Source organism: Curcuma longa, chromosome 13 (assembly GCF_044706935.1).
Source record: "Curcuma longa cultivar G26 ecotype Majalengka, Jawa Barat chromosome 13, ITB_CL_G26_1.1, whole genome shotgun sequence".
NCBI lineage: Eukaryota > Viridiplantae > Streptophyta > Magnoliopsida > Zingiberales > Zingiberaceae > Curcuma > Curcuma longa.
In genome coordinates, this window is record NC_133873.1 from 4,862,692 (window position 1) to 4,886,819 (window position 24,128).

General features: G+C 37.6%; 4 protein-coding genes across 4 annotated transcripts; 2 read left to right on the top strand and 2 right to left on the bottom strand.

Annotated features, from left to right (window-relative positions):
- The first annotated feature begins 501 nt into the window (after positions 1 to 501).
- LOC141843871 (uncharacterized) lies at positions 502 to 5,445 on the top strand. Its single transcript, XM_074731887.1, has 10 exons — positions 502 to 594; positions 817 to 902; positions 971 to 1,036; positions 1,120 to 1,225; positions 3,827 to 3,869; positions 3,993 to 4,065; positions 4,162 to 4,249; positions 4,918 to 4,974; positions 5,049 to 5,127; positions 5,212 to 5,445. The coding sequence occupies exons 2-10, from the start codon at positions 832 to 834 to the stop codon at positions 5,223 to 5,225; spliced, it is 597 nt and encodes a 198-aa protein (XP_074587988.1). The 5' UTR covers positions 502 to 594; positions 817 to 831; the 3' UTR covers positions 5,226 to 5,445.
- A 377-nt stretch (positions 5,446 to 5,822) lies between these two features.
- On the bottom strand, positions 5,823 to 8,661 carry LOC141843927 (U-box domain-containing protein 52-like). The gene is made up of 10 exons (XM_074731946.1): positions 8,517 to 8,661; positions 8,325 to 8,404; positions 8,119 to 8,240; positions 7,828 to 8,012; positions 7,679 to 7,736; positions 7,398 to 7,605; positions 7,224 to 7,325; positions 6,842 to 7,144; positions 6,001 to 6,765; positions 5,823 to 5,879 (listed from the first exon to the last, which is right to left on the bottom strand). The coding sequence occupies exons 1-10, from the start codon at positions 8,659 to 8,661 to the stop codon at positions 5,823 to 5,825; spliced, it is 2,025 nt and encodes a 674-aa protein (XP_074588047.1).
- A 1,125-nt stretch (positions 8,662 to 9,786) lies between these two features.
- LOC141843869 (squamosa promoter-binding-like protein 12) lies at positions 9,787 to 13,226 on the bottom strand. Its single transcript, XM_074731886.1, has 4 exons — positions 12,640 to 13,226; positions 12,402 to 12,532; positions 10,723 to 10,950; positions 9,787 to 9,973 (listed from the first exon to the last, which is right to left on the bottom strand). The coding sequence occupies exons 1-4, from the start codon at positions 13,224 to 13,226 to the stop codon at positions 9,816 to 9,818; spliced, it is 1,104 nt and encodes a 367-aa protein (XP_074587987.1). The 3' UTR covers positions 9,787 to 9,815.
- Positions 13,227 to 17,586: 4,360 nt separating this feature from the next.
- LOC141844112 (ACT domain-containing protein DS12, chloroplastic-like) lies at positions 17,587 to 23,009 on the top strand. The gene is made up of 10 exons (XM_074732115.1): positions 17,587 to 17,794; positions 17,984 to 18,041; positions 18,123 to 18,248; positions 18,338 to 18,432; positions 18,619 to 18,703; positions 18,782 to 18,841; positions 19,819 to 19,874; positions 22,248 to 22,353; positions 22,423 to 22,491; positions 22,667 to 23,009. Exons 1-10 carry the CDS (start codon positions 17,655 to 17,657, stop codon positions 22,727 to 22,729), a joined length of 858 nt encoding a protein of 285 aa, XP_074588216.1. The 5' UTR covers positions 17,587 to 17,654; the 3' UTR covers positions 22,730 to 23,009.
- The last annotated feature ends 1,119 nt before the right edge of the window (positions 23,010 to 24,128 follow it).

Here is a 24,128-nt window from a genome sequence, read left to right on the forward strand (position 1 = left end):
GGAGAAGTCGCGTAGTATATCATTTCTATGATATATATTTTAATTTAATAATAGAATTAATAATAATCAAATTAATAATAATAAGTTAATAATATGTAAAATAAATAAATATGAATATATAAAATTTATTTAGGAATTTTTAGAATTTAAATAGATTTTATAGAATATTTTTAAGGGATAATGCTGATTAGGTCTATTTAAGTTCCGATTTGATTTATTAACATATAAATTTAATTAAAATCTAGGTTTCGATTAAAACTGCGTGTCATCGCGCGTGCACAGGGCTGTTCGGCCGCCGTCCGACCAGGCGTCAACAGCCTGCCGCTGTAAGCCAGCCTGCCATTGTGAGCCTCCGCCGGAAAAGAGGCCGCGAGCGGCCGTCCAAGAAGAGTCGCGTAACGAATTAGGAAATATCGGATTAACCCTAACAGTAGTTCCGTTTCGTGCCGTTATATATCAATTTTAAAACTGATTTTTATATATCGGTTTTAATTAGGGTTTTTATTCCAAATCCCCGACTCCATCTCTTCCGATTACCTCTCCTAATCGGCGCCGCTCCCGCTCGCCACGCCTCTCGCCGCTCGTTACTTTCAGGTAAGATATCGCCTGACCCCTCTCTCTCTCCCTCTCCTTGCTTTTCACTGCCGATACCGTGTTGGAACGGCGTTTCGGTGCGGATCCTGTGTCCGAACGGTAAAAAACGCTGGTGCGGAGCGCCACGGTTCGACACCTGAAACACTGAATACTACAGTGGGTACTTACAGTGATGGGGCGAATAGATGCACAGTTAGTTTTAATAAACGTTCTTCTTCACAGTTGGATACTACAGTGATGGGGCGAGCAAAGAAAGGTCCTAAGTTTGCTGTCACGAAAAGGCTTATCGGTCCTAAAACCCTCAGGAAGTAAGTGAAAAGCTCATCTTGTTGTGCTCCTCTCTGTATGTTATAATATTTCTGAATTTGAATTTTAGGTACAAGGAAGAGGTGTTGAATCCTAAAAAGAAGGATCTTGAAAAGGAGAAGCTTCCTCGCAATGTGTACGCATATGTTATTCATTGTATCAATGCTTTTCTTCCTACAATTGTTTTCTTTCTTAATTTTTTCTTTTTGTGTTTTGAAGGCCGGGTGTTTCCTCCGCATTGGTCTTCACATACAACGCTGCTATTTGCCCACCTTACAGGGTTATTGTGGACACCAATTTCATTAACTTCTCCATCCAAAATAAGGTTCCTATGCATTACAGCTTTCAATGTTGGTTATGCCTGTGTAAAAAAAAGTAATATAATTTTGTTTTCTTGGTGTAAGCAAAATTATTCTGATTGATAGTTGGCTTGACTGTGGGCCATATCTATCTCTCTGTTTTCTGTTGAGAAACTAGGATATAGTTTCAGTGCATGTTGGCCTCAGATTATCTCAGTAGGAATTTGTAGATAATAATGTACCACTAATTGAGGGTTTCTTTACATAGTGCCAGTGAGAGTGTCACATCCTAGTTTTTGATGGGCTTATGGATGATGGTACTTGTTTACAACTTTCAGTAGTTATCCCACCATGAATATTTAGTTATTTGTGGTTTCTTTGGAGTCCTGTTTATATGTAATTGTAAGTTATTCCTTTTCTAGTTTATACCCCTCTCAACTTGGTAATTGATTAGGTTCTAAGGTTTCTTTTTAGAGTTTCCCAGTTGAGGCAAGGCACACATTTGACACAGCATTGTCATTGTATCCTCCTCAATATTGTGGTTTCCCTCTCCTTTTGTGTCTATTCATTTCATTAATTGCATCATCACACCATTATGTTCTTCACTCCAGATTGGAAGTCCTGTTGCAAAGGGAACATGGTAAAATGCATGCCAAGTGGCATCCTCATCAGTGAGAATACAAGATCCATTACTATCCACATCACCATTTACCTTGTCCGACTATCCCAACTACAGTCTGGGATCCTTGACGAGCTTGATTATTGCGTGCCAAACTCATCCGATTTCTCATCAAGAGTGCATGTGCTTGGTTGCCTAGACCCAAATTGACAAGTACATATGCATCTCCATTGTCTTCACCAACAACATATATGAAATGTTTTGCTCAAGGCCTGAATGGTCATCAGCCAGGTTTACCACTTCATGCATGTTAGCACCGATATGGTCTATGTCAAGATCAATGAGGATACTATGATTAACAACCATGAGGCCTTGAGTTATTACCCACCAACTCCTACACTGCTACCAAGACAAACACAGAACCCTTGCCTTGTCCTAGAATAAGTCCTATAGCCTTCCTTTCCTCACCATGTGCGATACCAATGTCTAAAATCCCAACCAATTTTAGAGAAATTGGTCCCTAAGTTAATCCTCAAGGATAACACCTTACCATCCCAAAAGATCCAGTTCTAGGATGTTGAGAACACCTAATTTTGGGATTAAAGAAGGTGCTGCAATTTAAATCAAATCATGGAATACATTTTCAAATAAAGGAAAAAAAATGAGGACATTGAAATCAAAATAAGACATTACATCATTGGACAAATGAGGAACACAAAATAGTCACAATAAAGCAGAGTGGATTGGAAAATCACATAAATTGACTCTAGATATTTATAGAACCATTGCATCTTTATCTACCCTCTGTAACTTCAAAGTTGAAGTACCATTAGATTCTATACTCAACAATAAGTTTATATCTTTCATTCAACTTTTGATATGCTGCATGCATGATTTAATGTGAGATTTATTATTTTCTTTCCCTTATGTGTCTCCTCTCAAAGCTAATGATAGAAATTTATCGTATCTCCCCTAACATTTTATCCCTCTCTTGCAATAAACAAATGAACCACCTGTAAATGTAGTCTCCTCACAGCAGTACACATCGTTTGGCCTAAATGTAGAGATCTTAGTCTCTTTTTGTTCACAACACTTCTGTCAATTTCCTTATCCATTGCATTTTTTAAAAAATGGTTGTTTTTTTCTCTTCTACCATGTTTCTCTCTGTCTCTCGCTCTTTTTCAAGTAAATGTTAGAACTTTACTCAGTCTTATCTCTGACTTCTCCTTGTCGTTCTTGTATCATACATTTACTAAAGCTCTCTCTCAAAAGATATCTTTTGTTTACATCAAAAGAGTAGATACCTGAATCCTAATCCATCTTTTTTGAAGCTAAGATTAAATTGTCAACATTTCTCCAAGTGTCCTGTTTCTGATGGTGAAGTCATTGCAGTAGACCCTTTTGAAACTTAATTGTTTTGCTAATGCTATCTCTTATCTTCTTGTTATTAATACTATTTACATATTAATAGTTAGAACTAACTGATGCTTGACAGTGTCTGTTATCATTTCATCAGTTCTTAATAGTGGTTGGTGAAACTTGAGGACATTGTGTTAGTTGACACTGCCAAAATTTCTTTTTTGCAATTAACGAGAATAACATTATTTCCTTGCTCAATTCAAAGATGGTAAATATAATCGTATTGTATATGGCCATTCTTGCTGAGACTACTAGGTGGCTGGAGAAATCAGTATTGTTAATTTTGTAAACTTTTCATTAAGTAGAAATATCTATCAGAACCTTGTTGAAGTACAGTTTATTGATGTGTTATTTATTAATCAAAATGTTGCTTTTTAATTTCTTTCCTATAGATGATATGTAGATGATATGTGTTGGCTCTTCAAGAATGTTTGTGATAGTACTAGAAACATGTATAGTTAAAAATGCTTAAGGTCATCTTTGCAAATCTTAATTTCATGCTATGTTTGTAAGGGATCTTATTCCTCTAGAATACATGATATATTTATTTATTTGTTATCTTTACTGATTGCTTTCTTAATGCTTCTAGTTGGATTTGGAGAAAGGCATGATGGATTGCCTCTATGCAAAATGTAAGTTGTCTTTTAGATGAGGACCGTGCCTTCCCCTATTTTTTTATAGTAGGATTATTTGGGTCATCTTAGCACTTTTATCTATTTTATAAAGAAATTGTTTCACTCATGTTTGTACTATAGGCACTCCATGCATCACGGATTGTGTTATGGCTGAGCTTGAAAAATTGGGACAGAAGTACCGTGTAGCTTTAAGGTAACGTCTTTTTTTTTTCTCCATCAATTTCATAAAGTATATAATTCAATTTTACCTATGTAATGTTTAATTAGATGTTTTTTTTTTCTTTTACAGGATTGCCAAAGATCCTAGATTTGAAAGGTTACCATGCACACATAAAGGGACTTATGCTGATGATTGCATCGTCGACAGGGTTACTCAGGTTTGCATCAAACTAATTTATATCACTTAAACCACTCAATTGTTAGCAATATTATTTCATGGACTTGTTATGTTTGTGCAATGTTGCAAGTTCCGATACATATTCTTGTTAACACCAATTTCCACTTGCTTACTTTTCTATTTGAAAGTTCATCAAATGTTTCAGTTGTTTGTTAAATTTTGTAATATTTGGCTCAGGCACTGTGCCCATATTAACCAAATATCTCTTCCTGTCTAAGTTTACTGCTGACTTGTTTAGCTAAGTTTTAACATTTTCCTTGGCATTACTGCACCATATGGTCTGAATCGGATTGAGCCATCCTTTTGGTTTACCCTGTTCGATCTTGTCAACCAATTCAACTATTACAAACCTGGTATTTTCAGTGTTTAAGGATTGGATTGGGTTCAGGATCTGCTATTTTATAGATGGATGAGGATAATGCCATTCATCTATGCTCTTATTGGTGACATTTGATATGCCAAAATGCGTTTCTAAAGTCTCACCACTTTGTCTTGCAGAAAGTTAGTGTTTCTATAATTTTTTATAAAATTGATCTCCATATTTGTTGGAAACCTCTCCTGGCTTTAATATCTTTACTGTTTTCTCCCTTTTGTATTCTCCACCCTTTTTATGTTCTTGTATTGAGCATTCCACCCTATCATGTACAGCACAAATGCTATATTGTTGCAACATGCGATAGAGACTTGAAGCGAAGGATACGCAAGGTATAGGCCTAAATTGTATTTGCAGTAGTGTTATACCCTATTACTAAGCTCTAAAAAGTGCAAGGCTTAAACAGATTCCCGGAGTGCCTATCATGTACATTACCAGACACAGGTATTCGATTGAGAAACTACCTGAAGCAACTATTGGCGGAGGTAGAATTTGTTTAATGTGTTGATTCATTCTTCATTTGAGCAACTGAACATGTCTTAAAAATGGCTCTTTTATCATTAACACAGCGCCGAGATATTGAACAACTTCTTTCAGTACATGGAGCTTCTTCCGGAGTCGGATACTTTTATGCATTCTCCATTTCGAACAAACAGAGCCAACCTGGTTGTTTGTAGCTAGTAAAGCCTTGAATGCGTTCATGTATCAACTTACATTTAATTGTAATTGCGTACACTAAGCTACGTGGAGATTAGGAAAAACAATGGTGATTGCTGCTGAAACTGAACTAAGCTCATTAATTATGTGGGTTGTGATTGTGAAAGTGTTTCAGAATTGGATTGAAGTCCTTAGGAGGAGTACAATCTTGAACCCTCCTTCCAGAAGGTTATTGATCAAACCATCCTATGAATCCACGGCCTATTCATTGAAGTGGACATATTACATATACAAATCCAGAAGGGAAATTAAATTGCTTCACATATTGAGGCCTGTCCATCAACCAGTCAATTATGTTTTGTTTTGTATTTTTGTCTGGCATGAAAATATCAGTATTTACACTAGGGGGGAAAAGAGAGTGTATTTACACTAGAAAAATACTATTATCTTTTCTCTGGATTGTTTCCTTCATCATGGAAATTGCTCATCATCTTCTTCCCAGCGTCGCCAATAATCCACCACTTCAACATCTTGAGCTTTCAGAACCAGATTGCTCTGTTGCAGGTCCACTCAACGCGCCCTGAAATACAATTACCAAGGAATTAACACTCTTGATCTCCTTCATGATCTTCGTATGATCGATCGACATATAGATGACTTTTCATGAAAAACAAAATTAGAGCTGAGAAGAATTAGCTTACTCGCACTGAAACTTGGCTACGAGCGGAAGATGCTGAGGCACACGAGGTGACCCCGAAGATGGCGTCCTGCAGGATGCTGCCCTCTGCAACCTCTCTGAGTCTATTCAGCTCTGGCAGTACCACTTTTCCAAGGTCCGGCCTCTCCTTCCTCCTGAGTTCAGAGCACCTGAGCGCTAACTTGGCCAAGCTCAGAGCCTCCTCGACCGGCCAGTCAGGCACCGACGGATCCAGCACTTGCGCGAACGCCCCCGTCTCGATGGCGCACTCCACGCAGTGCGTCAGCCCCATGGGAGGTTTCCCCGTGACCAGCTGCAGCAGAATGATCCCGAGCGAGTAGACGTCGGACTTGGTGCCGAGCATGCCGGTCTGCTGGTACTCTGGGTCGATGTAGCAGAAGGTTCCTGCCGTGGCCGTCATGCGGTACTGGGTGACGCTATTGGCCACGGAGGGCGGGACCAAGCGGGCGAGCCCGACGTCGCTGATCTTGCTCACGAAGCTCCTGTCGAGGAGGATGTTGCCGGGCTTGAGGTCTCTGTGAACCAGCGGCTCCGGCTTGGTTTGATGCAGAAAGAGGAGGCCAGTGCCTATCTCTGCTGCAATCCGGAACCGGTGCTGCCACGGGATGGGCGGTGTGTTCCCTCGCCGGAGTAAGCGGTCCTCCAAGCTTCCATTGGCCATGTATTCGTATATGAGGCAGCCGTATTCTGGGCAAGCACCGACCAGTAGAACCATGTTTGGGTGGCGAATGCAGCACAATATGTCGACCTGTTTACATTCTTTTTCAAATCGTTGAATGTTGAACTGTTGTTGTGTAGTTGTAGTTTTGAAGAATGTTTGTTACCTCTTGCTGAAACTGCGACATTCCTTGCGCAGCATCTGGACTCAAAACCTTAATAGCAACAGGTGTATGATCCAAGTAGCATTTGTAAACGGGACCGTAGCCACCTTCTCCAATCTTCCTACTGTCTGCAAAGTTTTCAGTGGCTTCTTCTATCTCCTCTATCGTGTACCTTCTATACCTTACATCTCTATGTGGCAGAGCATATGCATGTTCTGATGCTTCAGTACTTGCAGATTCTGTAGACAGCCGAGCCTTTTCTAACAGTCTCTCTTCGTCTATCTTCCAATGCTGGAGCTCCGTTGCCTGCAGCAAAATCAAAATTTGTAGACGATCGAGTACACTTTTGGAAGAAACAGCCAGAAAAATTAATTAAATTAATCACCTTTCGTTTAGCAGTAAGTGCGTCTTTGCAAGCGGTGTTGTACATGTCCTTGGTCTGCTTAAGTTCCAACTTCAACCTTCTTAACTCCTCTTCCACTTGATCCTGCAAGTCGCAAGGCCATGCACATACCTTTTATCTCGGATTTTGATCTCAGTAACCAAATATCAGACTCACCATTGTCCGAGGCGATGAGCTTTCTTGGGACAAAGAAGAAGATCCACTCATCGACTTGTGTGGTGAGTCGAAGCTGTCTGACATGTTTGAGAATCTTGGAGGGTAGCCATGGTTAACGCTTGACTGACTACTTACAAAAGATAAATCACTGATCTCTTCAGGAGATTTTCTTATTGGAGCTCGCTTTCCTCCTCTATTGAAAGGTGACCTGATTGAGTTTGAAGATCTACTTTTAGTTGTAATTCTTACATATAAATTTTCTATAGAAATTCTTAGCTTACATGATCGAATCATTCTGTTTTTGTTGATTCCGTGGACTGATTGCAACCTCACTTGGAACTGGAAAATGCAAATCTTCTTCTTCAGTGGTCTATATGGAAGGAAAACAACATCTTAATTTTTATGCTCATTGAGCTAGGCACATACATACCTTTTATATCGTTCTTATTATTTTGTGTCTGCCCTTGGACTTGAGCCCTGAAAGGAGAGATGGCCGGCAGCGGCCTGGTAGCGTTTCTTACGGAGGATACTTTCCCCTTGCCGATGACATAGACGGTGCAGAAATCAGGCACCCCTTTGTAGATTGAGGTACTAAGGTCTGTGCTTCTTAATGATCTGAGGAGGAGGAAAAACAAACATATATAATTTGTTTTCGATATCAAAGAATATAATTGTCACAGAACTACTACTCATCAAGTACTGATACAACATGCATGATGACCTGAGAAATCCGCTTCTTGATGATGCACCGACCACTAGCTTCTCGACTCTAGCATTCGAAATAAACTCTATTATTGCTCGGGCAACATCAATGCCTTCGATTATGACATCCCTGCAATGTACCTGCAGTCCAAGAACTTCTATTGCTCAACTTGAATACGATAAACCATGGAAGTAATTGGTATATATACGATGAAGATGACTTACATTTTTGCGTGTGCAAAAGCATCTAAAAGGATTAATTATCTCCTTTGTGATACCGGCCACATAATTGCCATCATCTAATGCTACACATTGCATCAAAAAGAGAATAAATATGGAAGAAATTATATATGATTAGTCCAACCATTGTTCATGCAACAAATAAACACAAACAAACAAGAAGAAACATGCACAGACATGAACTCTTGGTATTGACATGGACGAGTGTGAGGTTGTCTTTCGCGGCGACAATATTATCCAAAGCCCATTTGAAGGCATGTTGGCTATTTTTGTCTTTGTCGACGGCTATGGCTATCGATGGAGATGGTTGAGTGTGCGACATAATGTTGTAATATTCTGCATATATTCATGTAAGATCCTTAATTATCTTATAATCATCCTCATCGGCTCTATGTGAAACAAGAATTGAGGGAGCTTAATTAGTTACCTTACCACTTTAGGTCTCTCTCCTTGATATCTTTGATGTTTTCTTTGCGAGATAGGAACACTAGAGATGAAAAGTTACAAGGGTTTCTTTTCAAACCTATAAATTCTTTCGGTGTGTTCCCTTTGCATATATCTTATTGTGTGTGTTTAATATTAGACGTTCGATTCGTTAGCCATGCCAACTATAAGGAGTTGAAATGACCGAAGACAATAATATATTGTCATAGTTGTTTGACAACATACAACAGTCAAACTAAGGTCGGTTGAAATTTCTTCAAGGAAGAATTCCCCATTGTGTATTTTTAACTTTGAATTAAAGACTATTTTTAACAATTGGTTGTTGATAGATTTACTTCCACTTTATGTTTCCTTTTTTTCAAATTACATTTTTTTTCGTGTATATGTTTTTTTTTTGAATATTAATGCATATACTATAAGAATAGTGCACTAGCACCTCCATGCAATGAAATTAAATTAGAGTTAAGGAACTTGAAATAGGAAACAAAGAGTTAAATTACAAGAAATTTGTCATATGATGATTATTAAGAGCCAGAGAGTAAATTAAATTAAAGTCTAAGGAAAAGATCCACTTATTGATAATTGATAAAAGATAATTAATAAAACAAACACTGGTTAAAAGTGCCCAAAACTGAGCACGAATTGCATGATGAGGCACAAAAGTTTCAGTCTAAATTACAAAACACAGCATTTCCTTCAGTACATCAACTGAGAAAAACCCAACTGACTGACCCCCTTCCACAAAGCAGCAGTAGAAGCTTGATCCAAGTTCTAGCATTCAAAAGTTAAACTGAGTTGGGAAAATGATGGTAGCATGAACAAGCAATCGCGATCGGAGAACTTTACCGACCTCTGATTTGAATCATTCGAGTTCGTGACGCGAATAAATGTGATCTGGATCAAATGGAGCATGCTTGTAAGAGGCCTTTTGCAGCTGAAGACGATTACTGTGCATGGTAAAAGGTAGCATTTGGCATGGTTGAGATAGAGTTTACCCGTGCAACGAATGGCTCGGAGTGTTTGCAATGGGCACTAAGGGATGTGTGGTAGGCTAGCATCCACAAAGCCGACGATGGAAGAAGTTTGTCGAGGGTCGGGAGAAACCCAAGAGGTGGCTGACAGAAGAGAGAGAGCACGCCGGACACCTGGTGCTCCATCCAAGTTCGAAGCTCCTGCAGATGCTTCTGAACCTGCTTAGAGAAGAAAGACTCGGATAAACTGAAAGGCAGTGAGCAAAGCTTTACAAGAAAAGAGAACCAATGCGGTGATTCTTCTTTGATGCCTAACACTTAATTAGCTAACTGGGACACGATCCTAGTTGTATAATGCTAACTGTGACACACATGAATAACCAAAATATACGGCATCGTTAACCAAATTGTGGATATCAGTAGTTATGGATACAAACTTAGAAGCATGAACCAATGGAGTTACAGTTACCAGCACATTTATCTCCAATTTACTTTAGAAAATTATCGACTCTGAACAACAGAAACAACATGATCAGCAACATAAAAGGTAGCTAACCTCATGGATGAATAATCCATCAGAGAATCTAATCGGGATGATCTATAAAAAAGAAGCAAGCAACAAATCTGAGTGTTAAATTGCTTTATATAACGTTCCAGATTATACTAAATCACTCGAGGCTTTAGGCTTTGACAAACATGTAACACCCAGACCAACTCTGTTGTTGAAGTTAAAGGTTTTGCAATTCTAATGTCTCAAGTGCTATATTCTCTAGAAAATTATCCTCAGAATATGTACACCAGCTTGTTGACGATTTTCAATAGAACAAATAAGGTTTCTCTGAGAAACATATCTAGGATATATCACTTAGTTATAGTAAATCAATCTAAAATAAAGATGCCTCATAAACCACTGGGCAAAGGCAAAAACATACGAGAGCTTCGAAATAATTTACTTAGATGACATTCACCTTGATTGAGTACTTCAGTGGCGGTGCCATGAAGTGGCAAGAGCTTGTCACCCTCATGGTACAGGGAACAAAAGGCATTTAAGAACTGAGTGTTTGGCAAATGCAGCTGCCCATCTATGTTGACTTCTTTGATTGGTTTAATCCATTGTTCTCTCATTTGTGTGAACTTGATGTTATGAGTCTCTTCAGCAGTGGTGCCTACGGTTGTTCTCCCGTGATCAAAAGCAGCTATATTCCACAGAGACAGTTCAAACAATGTTTGTCATTTATAAAAAGCAAGGTAAGCTTTAGCAACAAGAAATTGCACCACTGGTTCATGTAATTTTCAACAAATTTTCTGATAGTTGGGCATGATGCATATCCGAAACTTAAGAAGAAAAAACATCAAAAAATATATGTGTATAACTTCTTTAGAACATCCTTTTGATAATTAACAACAGTTGCATCTTGATACCATCTTGATGATTGTCACACAATAGTGTTAATCTTTTAGAACTATTCTGGATGATGCAAAATATAATCCGTCATCAAATTTAACTAACAACAGTTGCATGTTATTCTACCATACAGCAGAATTTTCTTAATCTTTTAGAACTATACCGGAGGAAACAACATATATTTTCCAAAGGTCACTTAACACTACCAACTATTTAAAAAAAACACAATGTTCTTCACCAAAAATCAACTAAACATATTATCTCTTCCTATGTCTTCCCCAAATAGCATTTTTGAATCTCAGATGTAAGGCAGTATCAGAAATTAGAACACATGAATTTTATACATGAACTAACGCTGGTGTGAGATGTAACAGTGACAACTTTGTAGCTGCCTATATCAGTGAAATTTCATTATAAAACGCAACTAAATACAGAATATTGTATTCTGGGAGGAAAAATCAAGCTTAGTAATTGCAATAAGGCATGTTGAGAAACTGATGGTTGATAAATCTTTTTGCTCATGTCTATCTTAACCTATATTTAGAAAAGAAGATAAATCGATATTCAGGCGTAGTGAATGAATGCTTGTCAGCAGCCTGACCGACAATGGTGCAAGGTTGTATTAGCCTATCAACTGGTGGCGACCTTTGTAAACATGGATCTTAACCACATTCATCAATGCAGAGATTAGAATATAAATGGCCATAAGTAAGATCGGAGGTGAAATAACACTGATTTTTGTTGTTTTCCTTAATATTTATGCTTGGAGCAGAAGTGAATAAGTTTCAATTTGACAATATCAAATCAGATAAACCTAATCTCAGTTTCAACAAATGTTGAATACTTTTCTGGCTGAGCCTATTAGTTTATAGCTTAATTAAGCTTCAACTATTAGCTCGGACAAGGTTTGTTTGCCTTGTTCAAAATAAACTCAACTACCAGGCAGCTTGTGAGATTGCAACCTTTCAGAAAGACGCATGGACTTAATTGCTCAACCAATTGCCATCTACATGTTGCCCCTGCTTGCCAGATCAACAAAGCGAATTATACAGAAGATAGAAAACAGTTGCACATTGCAAGACTAAGGTTTTTGCTTCAAATATGCAGTTTTCTGTAGTACTGCAAAAGGTCAAATGACCTCAAGAAATTCTCAAATCTAAAGCCCCCACAAAGAAAAGTCAAAACTGAATAGTAACAGTAATAACAAAAAGAAGAAGAAGTAGAAGAACAACTCTTTTATACCATAAAATGGAGTGTGAGTTGAGCTGAAAGAAATTATGTTTGGGCGAGGCTTGCGGCGCCGCGCATTGTGATCAGACAAACGCCGGCGGCAGCTTCTCTTTTTCTGATCAAACTCCGACAAATCATGGAACCTTTTTGCAAATAAAAAAAAGAACAGAAGCATAAAAATTGGGCATTCATCCAATAACATAGGTATAACCAATTTTAGAACCTGCCATAGAAATTCGATTTCACTGACCTGCTGCATTGCTGACAAAACCGGCGCTCCTGGCCACCGACGACGACCTTGGGACATTTAGAATGGGCTTCACAGACCCTGTGTTTCCGGTGATAATCTTTGGCTCCGCTAAGATCAACGCTACAACCTTGAACCTGGCAATAGACGCTCTGTGCGATCTGATGAGCAACCTTTGGCTTTTTGACGGGGGAACCTGATGCAGCAACAGAATCCAAAGCCGACAGCGGGATCTTCCCGCTGTTCTCGGCTGAAACATTCTCAAAGTAGGTTCTTTTTCCAAGTTTCAGCCCTATCTGTGATTCCTCCAACCCGGCCATCTGCGCCGCAACTGACGAAGAACCATTCTCCAGCAAAATTACGTTCTTGTCACAGTTCTTAGGGTTCGCTTCCCAATCGGAACTCTTGGCGGTCTTGGAGGAAGCAGTGGAAGCAGAGATGGTGCTCTTGGAGGAGGAGCCATTCCCCAAATCTGAGCCAGAAGAAGCGCCGTCGCCGCCGCCGCCGGCGGACAACTTGTAACTCCCACCTGAGGGCTCGTGGTTATCCCAATCCCACAGTAACGAAGCGTTGGCATTCCAATCCATCATCAAACCTATCGTGCTACGGCACAAACAAGGCAAAAAAAAAAAAAAAAAACAAACGAAATCAAATTCCTAGTAGTAAACCCCAAAACGCGAATCAAGATTCAACTTTTGCTAAATTATCCACTACCAATTGGTGCAGGAAGCAATCATACCTGGGTCGACGGTGGTATTGTCTGCAACCACAGAGTCAAAGACCCAAGATTGCAAGAATAGAACTCGGGGAGACTTCAATCCATGGACGAGAGAAGTGTATGGCACCAGAGAACGGTGAAAGACAGAGAATGAGCAGGGTCAAGAATATCCTCCGCCTCCTCAACCTTCCACCACCACCACCTCACTCGCCCACCTCATGTCCACACCAACTGTGATGTTGCTGATGGCAAGTGAGCCATTGCTATCTTTTTAAATAACCTGCTGCCTTTCTTGTCCTTGGCACTGTGCCACAGTAATCATCAACCCCCTTGCCGCCAACAAGCCTTCTTCGACATTTCCCCCCTTTTTTTCTTTACTGTTTCACACCACTGCCATGGCCCATGGACAAAATCTCTGTACAAAAGAAAAAGTTAAAGATTTCGTCGTGAATCCAACCACAACAATTAAACACAGTAAACAAATATACAGTGCACTCTTGCTGGATTTGTTGCAGATTCTCTCCTGGTACAGCAGCAACCACATGCATTTCCTGGCACAACAGTACGAGAACTTATTGGACGAAGTGACACCACTATTAATTATTTACCAGGTCTTGTCTTTTTGGAATTCTAAACTTAATTGTTTTTTCCCTGGCATGTTCTTTCCCTATCTTCCCAGTATCATCCCCCATTCTGTAGTGAGCAAGATGTTTTGACTGAGAAACCGCTACAGGGAGATGCATGAATTGTCAACATAAATGCAAAGCTACGTCATTTCCTCTCAACTTGGACTCATCCTCCTCCATGTCCCTCTAATCCCGTGCCCTGGTACCAAAACTCCCTCCTGAGGAGCATTGTTTTTACATCCAATTGCTCGGCATGCGAGATAAACAGCCTGACAATCTTGATCAAATCTTGTTCAAATTAACTGAGTGTTCTTTTGGAGATGCGATGATGATGAGCAAGGGTGTGGAATGATAGCATGGGACGGAAGAACAGGAATGCTGCTGGGGCGTTGGAACTCAAAGCTTTAACTCAGGTAGAGAAGCTTTTGCTTTTGAGCTTATAACTCCCGGAATTCAAGCCCTTTTGTTCAGGAAACTAAACTTTTGTGGGAAAGGAGGCACTTTTTAAACGTTTGTTCGGCTTTTATGATGTTCTTGGTGATCATGAATGCTCGTTACCAGTCATGATGGCTAAATAGTAATTGAATGATATACAAAATAAATATTGATAAGTTATTAAAAATGCTTTTATGAAGTAGCTTGATAGATGAATTAGGGTTTAGATGATTTGACTATATTGATTATGTGCGTTTGATGTCATCTCATGTGTGTTTGCAAATGGCAAGAGGATGAAGTAATTATTAATTAAAGAGAAGGAAGAGGGGTGATGATTTTTAATAATTTGCTATTGTACATGCTAGTTGATAGAGTCCCATGTCACAGAAGAAGTTAAGAAAAATTAATATATATATATATATATATATATATATATATATACATTCTAAAAAAATTTAAAAATAAAAGATTCATAATGAGATAAAAATTTACTAAATCAAGTACTAAATTAAAATTTATTGAATCTCCAATGCTCATATATATTTACCATAAAGAACTGATTTAGTAATTAAGTCAATTGGTACTTAATTTCATTTGATATTTCAAGATTATTGTATTATAATTTTGACAAATAACCATATTATGTACACATGTATCATTGGCTAATTGACAACAAAAAAATCATATTATCCCTTTTAGTTAAATCATGAAACACCTAGTGAAAAATTAAAAGAAAACTAATAATTAAAATTAAAAATTTCAATATAATATAATGTGCTAAAGCTAAAACTCTGAAGCAGAATGATCATAAATTTTTTGAAAAGAATATTAGAGAAAATGATAACACTGTAATGTAACTAAGAGTAGTTAAACCATGCACTTAAATTAAATGAGATATATATATATATAATCTAAACCCTTCATCTTCAGCACTCAGTGGCGATAATCATGCACCGACAGTTTCATCAAAAGAGGCAGCGCTTCAGGTGGCCTTGCCACGCCTTATGTCTGTCTCTGCATGATTCATTGGGAATTGGCTGCGTGCATGCAAGTTCATGTGTGGTACAGGGGAATCGGTGTTTTTACGGTTGACTTAACCAAGGCCGAGCTACACGACACAGTTATATGTACCATATAATTAATTAAATTGATATATATATATATATATATATATATATATATATATATATATATATATATATATATTATACAATCAATATCTAATATCTAATCAGAGTGTTCGAGTTGAATTTTGATATTTTAAAAAAATATTAAATAAAAAGACCAGACACTTGACAAGAGAAGCGAAGTTTAAGTGGATCATAGAGGACCAAACACTTGACATGATAAAAAAAAAAATACTTATACAAATCAGTGAAGTGACTCCATCTCCAACGGTACAAAAATATGAATCATTAGAATATTCGGAACCATTCATGAACATTACCGCAAATATAATTAAAACATTTATGGCTCCCACATAAATAAGAAGCTGTGCAGCAGCCACAAAAAAGGAGTTCGATGAAATATAGAATAAAGATATACAAACAAGAACCAACCCCAACGAAAAAGCAGAATAAATAGGATTGGTAAGTAATACAACTCCCATACCCCCTAATAGAAGAACTGACCCCATAAATGCTACAAGAATATCATGTGTTGGTCTTAGTAAATCCATTATGTATAAAATGTCCACTATTTTAATTTAGTTGAACAATCGACTGATGAATGATATTAGTTAATTATTAAGCGAAAATCCATGAAGGATTTTGATGTTGATTCTTGATGGTCATTACTCGCGAAGAGTCTCATTCTCAAAAACTTTGTATGCTAAGAAACATTGCTTCTAGGTCATCCTATTTTATCTAAATCACTATTAATTTATCAAAATTTTCATATATCAAATATTCAATCATCTAATCCATCAAAACTTCTTAGATTATATTTACAAAACTTATGTCAATTATTTTGTGTTAGAAAAACACTTACAATAGGATTTTTCGTCGATATAAACATGCTAAATCTTTACCGTGAGAGTGGTAAAATAGTGAGTTATAAATTCACGATAAGTCCACTAATACCTCGTTAGCAAGACACATATAATTTGCACTTACACACTTAACACCTCGTTAGCAAGACACATCGTCGCATGATTGCACCAGCATTCTCTATCTACATAACCATCTCATTGTTGGTGAGCCTGGCCGTGTACAGCAACGGGCATGCTAATTTGCGCTGCTCGTTGTATATCAACACAGGCTTTCTTCCCAACTCATAAGGATTCAAATGGCGCCAAAACAAAGGAGCTCCCAAGGCACTTCTTGAAAATTGCAGCGAAACAAAAAATTGCTTTGTAAAGCACTGAGGGCTGATCTGTGCCTTTTGCTACCCAAAGCCCTTGTGAATGCACCTTTTAGTCTGTTTTGTATCCCAGTAACCGGCATGTCCAAAAACCTCCACTGCTCTGCTCAGTAGTTGTTGTCCATGAACAGCGAAGCCAAAATATCGACCACTTCTGATCATCTTCAAAGACTCAATAAACTTTTTCGAGTTCACTTGCATGAAATGTGCAGTGTATTCTCTCTCTCTTTCAAAGGAATGTGTATTAGCTTACAGTTATGCATGTAAAACTTGTGCCTGATATGGTTCTGCAATATGAGTCAGCAAGCATTTCTCCTTTGACAACCAAAAGAATCCATCAAAATCATTTCTTGGAGTAATCGCAGATAAAGAGTTCCCGTTCATGGCTGAATATGTATAAACTTTCATTGCGAATAAACGTCAAACAAAGTCTTTTGTCATGACCTGTGAGTCAGCTTCCAAAATCCCTCCGCAAGATTCTTCCTTTCCTTTTCTGAAGACAAAATTCCTGCAAGATATTACAAGAAATCAATGAGAATTCAGAGCAAATTGAGAATATTATTCAGTAACTTCTTGCCATTGTCCTCTCTGTGCCACCACAACTCACAAAGCAGCCGCAGGATCCGTGGATAACAAAGGTAAGGTGGCTTCTCTCTCTCCTTTATCTTATTGTGAATATGGAAATGGAGGAGGTATCAATCTGAGGGTAAGACAGAGACAGGTAAGGTGAGATTCGTATGGCTGGATAATGCAATGGTGCTCCGGAGATGCAGCCATTCGCCCTCCCATTCTCTTCCTTTTCTTATTCCCTCTGCCGTGGCATATAAGCATATTCGAAGAGGAGTGGATTAGTAAGATTGGTGCCTTGACGAGGAGAAATGGCGGTCGCCATGGCTTCTGGGAGCCTCCGCCTTAACCCTAACCCGCGGGTGGGAGAGTGCTGCTTGCCGTCTTCGCTCCGGTGCTGCTCCGTCCGCTACTCCACCCTTTTTGGAGCTCCAATCCCTTCAAAAATCAGGTTTTGATTCCATCCCCGCCGCTGTTACTGCAATTTGATTCGACTTCGGATGCCAAAAACCTACCTTGCTTCATTTCAGTTAATTTGTTCTTAGTTATGGACCTCAAAAGATCGTTCAAGCTTTGTACACTTCGACAATTGATCTAGTTATTCTTACATAGCGATGATTTTGAGAATTGGGATTTCCAGGTTGCATTCTGACGCGACCATAACTACTCCTAGAGCAGCATCTCCAGCAGTTGTTGAGGCAAGAACTTCCTGTTTGCATCAGCCCAGTACTTTGGGTTTCATTTTCATCTGTGTTGATTCTAATCTTTTGAGTCAACAGGATGACAGCTCTAGTGAGACTGACGCAATTCCTACTCCTAAAGTTATCATCGATCAGGATTCTGATCCAGAGTCTACTATCGTTGAAATTACCTTTGGTGATCGTCTAGGAACTCTTCTAGACACTGTAAGTTGTAGTATTGGTTTAAGTTCAATAACTTCTAACACCTTATCAGGTAGGCACTGGATGTTCATTATTGTTCTTGTGTTGTGAAGATGAAGGCCCTGAAGAATCTAGGACTCAATGTTGTCAAGGCTAATGTTTGCTTGGATTCTTCCGGGAAGCACAACAAGTTTGCGATAACTACAGCGTAAGTTTTCTGAGATCCTGTCATTCTTTTGCCATCTGTGATCATTTTGCATAATGTGATCTTCGTTTGGCATTTTCTGTAACATTATGTAGCATAGCTGCAGTTCTTCATGCATTAGCCATTCCTTTGCCTTGTGGTAGTTTCTTCATACAAATGATACTAAATTCAGTGGGTAGGGGCTTGTAGGTCTACTGGTCGCAAAATTGAAGACCCAGAGTTGCTAGAAACAATCCGCTTGACAATTATAAACAATTTGATTGAGTATCACCCAGTAAGAATAAATGTTGCTTTGTGCTGTGTTTTTCTTCTCAAATTCATGAGTCTTCAATGCCCCTATTTGATCTTGCAGGAGTCAAGCAGCCAATTGGCAATGGGAGCAGCATTTGGAGTTGAGCCTCCATCGCAACAAGTACTCTAATTATATTTATTGGAAAACTTACTGTATTCTAGGAAGATAGACGAAATTCACATATACATTTTCAAAATGTAGCATGTTCTTATAGAAAAATGAGGAGACTCATCAAATAATCACATGATATCTAATATTCTATTCATTTTATCTTCGACCTTTCTAACATATGCTTCCTTCTCACTAAAACAAATTACTTCTAACTATTCCACTAAAATAAACTGTACGTACACCTCTTACATTTTTAGCATATTTTGATAACTTCTTACAGCCAGAACCAGTCAATCTCCATTCAAACAAACACATAAGAAATGCTTCAACATCTCTTTACTGGCAGAAAAGATTTAAATCTCCCTTAACCAATTATTCCTAATAGCTGAAGCCAGATTCCTTCAGTTAAAATGATTTAGAAACCTTAATGTTGCCTTTCTGGGATTGAACAGCTTGTATTTTAGCATTTTAATGATAAGTTTGTGGTACCGTTTATTCTTCGTTGAAATAGCACATGAGATCATTTTTCTCTCTTCTTTGCGTCCAGAGAGATATAAGTAATTTGCAAGAAATCTTTCCTAATATCTGAAATCAATACCTTCCTGAAGCATGAATGACAAAGAACATCATGTAACTCACAGAGATAAAACAACTCTGCATTGTCATATCTTTATAGCCTCTTCCACTTACCAGCAGTTTGTACATCCAGAAATGATTGTAAATGTTCATGCATGTTCCTCATCTTTGAAGGAGAGCAATTTGCATACAAAGATCTAGAATTCTCAAGTATATCTTTCCGACGATTGTATAGAATAACAGTTTTAATTACTTCGCTCAAAACTATATCAGTGCAAAGTATTTAGCAAGTAGCTTGTTAGTGAGCTTAGTCATTATTTATTTTTTTTTGAAAAACTTAGTCATTATTTATACTTAGAAGTCTGATTGCTTGACGAATGACAACTTTAATTGTTGCTCTATGTTTTCAGGTTGATGTGGATATTGCTACCCATATAGATGTTTATGATGATGGGCCTGATCGTAGGTATGAACATTTCACTTAATCTGTGATTAATAGAGACAAACTAGATTGCCAATATATCCTCGTCCTCCTCCTCATCAAGCCATCTTGTCTTTACTATTTCGGGTTGGCTTAATAAATCTCATTCCTTCTTTGAGTTCTATATGGCTACATCACTAAGATACATATCTTCAAGTTTATCTATTTTCAATATAAACAACTTCAACAGCCCTAATATTTCAAATATCTAAAGTTGAATACGTTAATCATTTCCATTGTGTTAATTCATGTAATTTGACTAACTAAAAGCAAACAATTTGCTCTTGTATACTGTTTAAGGTAATGTTGGAAAATTGGTTTTGAACCAATAAACTTCCGAAAATAATTCAAGTGGGTTTCGTTTGATAAATTTGAAAATTGATAGGAAAATTGAAATTTACATTTTGAGTAGATAATTTTAGAATATTTAATTTCTCAAAACTAACTTTGGGTTAATGCAAAATTAATTATTAAAGTGAGCTCAAATAAAGCCCATCATAGAAAGGGATAAAAGATTATCCCAAATCGGAAAGGAAAGGTATGTTTTGTGTTGTTGGGATTTAGTTGGTTCAACTCAATCCATGCCTGGATCCTTGCAAGGGCAGTGTGTAGCACCGACCGAGCACGCTTGTGCACATATTAGGCATTTAGGGTGCACTTCGCACTTCACATGTATGCTTTGTCATGAGAAGCTTGAGGAGTCTTTCTTATTGCCTAAATGGGCTTAGGTGGGTTTGGTACGAATGGATGACATGACACAATTTGGAAATCATGTGGCTCTATGTAGATCAATGAGATGATTTAATCTAGCTCTTCAAATTAAGATGGACAATCAGATGAGAGGATGTAAGTGCTCCTTCAAATGACTTAATTTGAGCCATTGAATTTAAAAATGGAGGACTCAGATGCATCCAGGTGAAGGGTCAAAGTGCTCCTTCAGATGAGACTCGATCTGAGTCGTTAATGTCAAAATGGATGAATCAGATGAATCCAAGGGACTATGTGTTCTTTCAGATAGGATGCGATCTAGATCGCCAAATTCAAACTAGATGGATTAAATCTGATTAAATCGAGAGGCTCCTCCAACCTTTCACATAGTATAAATAGGGTCCCCTCTTTGCAGATTCATTCATTCAAATCAGAATACAAGCATTCCATACTTGCATTTTGGAGAGTTAGAAAAACATCTTCGGTTCGGGGTTCTTGTTATCTGTAGTGCTGCTATCACAAGATAAAATCGTCTTGGGAGATGATTATTCTATTTCATGAGTACCGTGTGCAAGACAAATTCATCTTAAAAAGCTAGAGTTCAATTCTGGTCTTGACTTTACCTAAGCGGTACTATACCGTCATGTCTGCTTGTGCTCAGATTGCACTACCTTTATTGGCTCCAATAGGTAATAGGCAACTAATACAGTGGTATAGAAATGTTAAACTATATTCACAAAGAGTAGAAAGCTTAGAAGCCATATAAGTCTTAAAGATATCTTGTCGAAGCCATCATAAAGGACAAAATCATGAAAGTTTGGTTTTGAAACCAACATTGTCTTGATGGACCCATAATCTACGTCAATGTGAAGAGAGTTCCCTTGTCCCATAGCAATTGGTCCAAAAATCAAAATAGTGCTCCTTTTTTACAAAATCATCAAAGGAGCGTAAGGTGTGTCTCTTTTTGATTTATTCATCTAGTATTCTTTTACCAAATTTGTGCTTCTACACTCACTACACCTTCATATTTGCACCTAAAAGAACTAGACTAGCCATCCAACCTAACGTGCACGCTTAAGCAAACTCATGCAACAATATTGGTCAAAATTGCTATGAGTTATAAATTTTAAAAATATATTTTTTAAAGAATAATGTGATATGAATTAATTTTTTAAAATGCTACATGAATTATAAATTAAACAATATTAAAAATATTTTTTTATAAATTTAAAAAAATATCAAAATTAGTCATGCATTTAATTTTATGCTTATAATCATTAGAGTCGAATCATGCTTTCAAAGTAGCCAAACAACTGAAAAATGATCAGTTTTAGCCGAAACTTCTAAGCAATCTTTTTTTGCTCAAAATTTGAATTGAATATATAGATATCATTGGAGTTCAACACACTTTCAAAGTGACCAAATGACTTAAAATTGGCCATATATGAAGTTATTTGACTAATTAAACTACTAGATCTAGCAGCTTTGACTGAGTTCAAACTCACAAAACATGTTTACTTACTCATTATAAGCAACTAAAATCATCTACAATTTGGTTGTTTTTCTTTTACACGCCTTAATGTTGAAATGCATATTTCTCTTCTCGCTAATCAACACGGAGATAAAATTATCATATTTGTTCCCATTCAGCTTGCTCGTTGTTCAGACAGCAGACTATCCTGGGTTGCTGGTTGATTTGGTTAAGAACATCACTGACATAAACATTGCAGTCCAGTCGGGGGAGTTCGATACCGAGGTACCATCTTTTAAAAAGGAAATTTTAGTTGAATGCCATTTAAATGATAATGTTGTCTTGCTCACTCAGGGGTTGTTGGCTAAGGCCAAATTCCATGTCAGTTACAGAAACGAGCCAATCAAGAAGCCTTTGCAACAGGTAAATCTTCTTCGATTTTATCCTACAATTTTTTTTTGATATTTACACACCTAATACAATACTTGCTAATTGAATGGCATTCATGTTTACCTTTTGCTTAATTACACGATAGTAGGATAGTATCATTTGTGAGAGCTGAAGTGATATCAATCTATCATCTTCAATATCTTTGTAGGTTCTCTCGAACAGTTTGCGGTACTTCTTGACGAGACCGACAACAGAGGAGGCAAGCTTCTAGGCTTTTGCAAAGATGAGGCTTTACAAAGGTATAAACTTTATCTCCATGTTCACATGGCGGATTACATGATCTGAATCTTCCAAGGGGAAAGTTGGCATCTCATCTTCACATGGGACCAAACTGAGATGTATGGAACCAAAAATGTCTCAATCTACAATGAAAACTTTTTCCGAAGGTAGCATAAAACTAAATATACTTCACAATCATTTGATGTCTCTAGCTGATGTTCCAAAGATGTTTCAATGAGTCCCCAATTATGATTCATGTTTTAACCTTCTAATGACTTTTCCATGATGCTCAAATGATGCTTTATCGATGATAAAGTGAAACATATGGTCAGTGACTTTGATAAGCCATGTGAGGCATGGTGTGAACTAATGTAACAGGTAAGAATAGCCAACTTGGGGTGTGGTATGGGTGCCAAGAGAGCAAGTCTGAATTTTTTGGTTAAAGGAGATAAAATGGCTGTGCTTGAGATTGTGTCTTGATTCTGGTTCTTTGGATTTTGGTATTGTAAGAGTTCAAAGTTCCAATCAACTGTAGTGTGTTGAGTTTCCTTGCGTTGTTGTTGACCTTTCGATTTAGACACAAGAATACTTGTTTTGTAGTGAAGAGAGGGATAGTGTTGAGGCTTGGGTGAAAAGAAGAGTGAGTCAGCACATGAGTGACTTTAAGATGAAGTTATGGTATACTTGTAAGACTAACAATACAAGTTTGACAAATATAAAAAAAAATTATAAATCCCAGTCAGTCTCTTCAGGATTGAGACTGTTTGAACTAGGTGTTAATAACTAGGAGTTTGTTGAACACGCGGTGGCTTTGGCTAAGTGCACCTCCAAATTCCCCTTCCCTTTCCTTCTCCTCTCCAAGTCCTCACGCTTCCATCATCAGATAAATCCCCTTCGGCACTAGCTTTCCGATCGATCATCCATCCATCCTACTATGCAAACCTCACTATCGGTGCGGTCGTCAAAGTCCGGGTTTGCTCTCAAACATCCTTTGATTGCATAGTTTGACAAATATAAGATTATTACGTATATATGTCCTTGTGTATATTACATAGAAGTCCTTGTCGCCTCCTCACCCACTTGAAAAATTTGAAAATAATAATAATAATAATAAATAAATAAATAAAGTATACTCCTCAAGTTACACATGTGCCTTGTCATTATAAAAATATATTATTTGCCAACCAACCAAAGAATTATTGTCATCACCAATCGAATGATTGAAGCATTGCCAAACCCATATATCAATCAATTTTTAAAAATATATATATATAAATTGGATTAACAACAATCAATTAACAATTAAATCAAATTTTAATAGCTAATAAAATCAAACTCACATGTGCATAGATTATATAGATATATAGATTAGAAAAAGGACAAAATCTTGA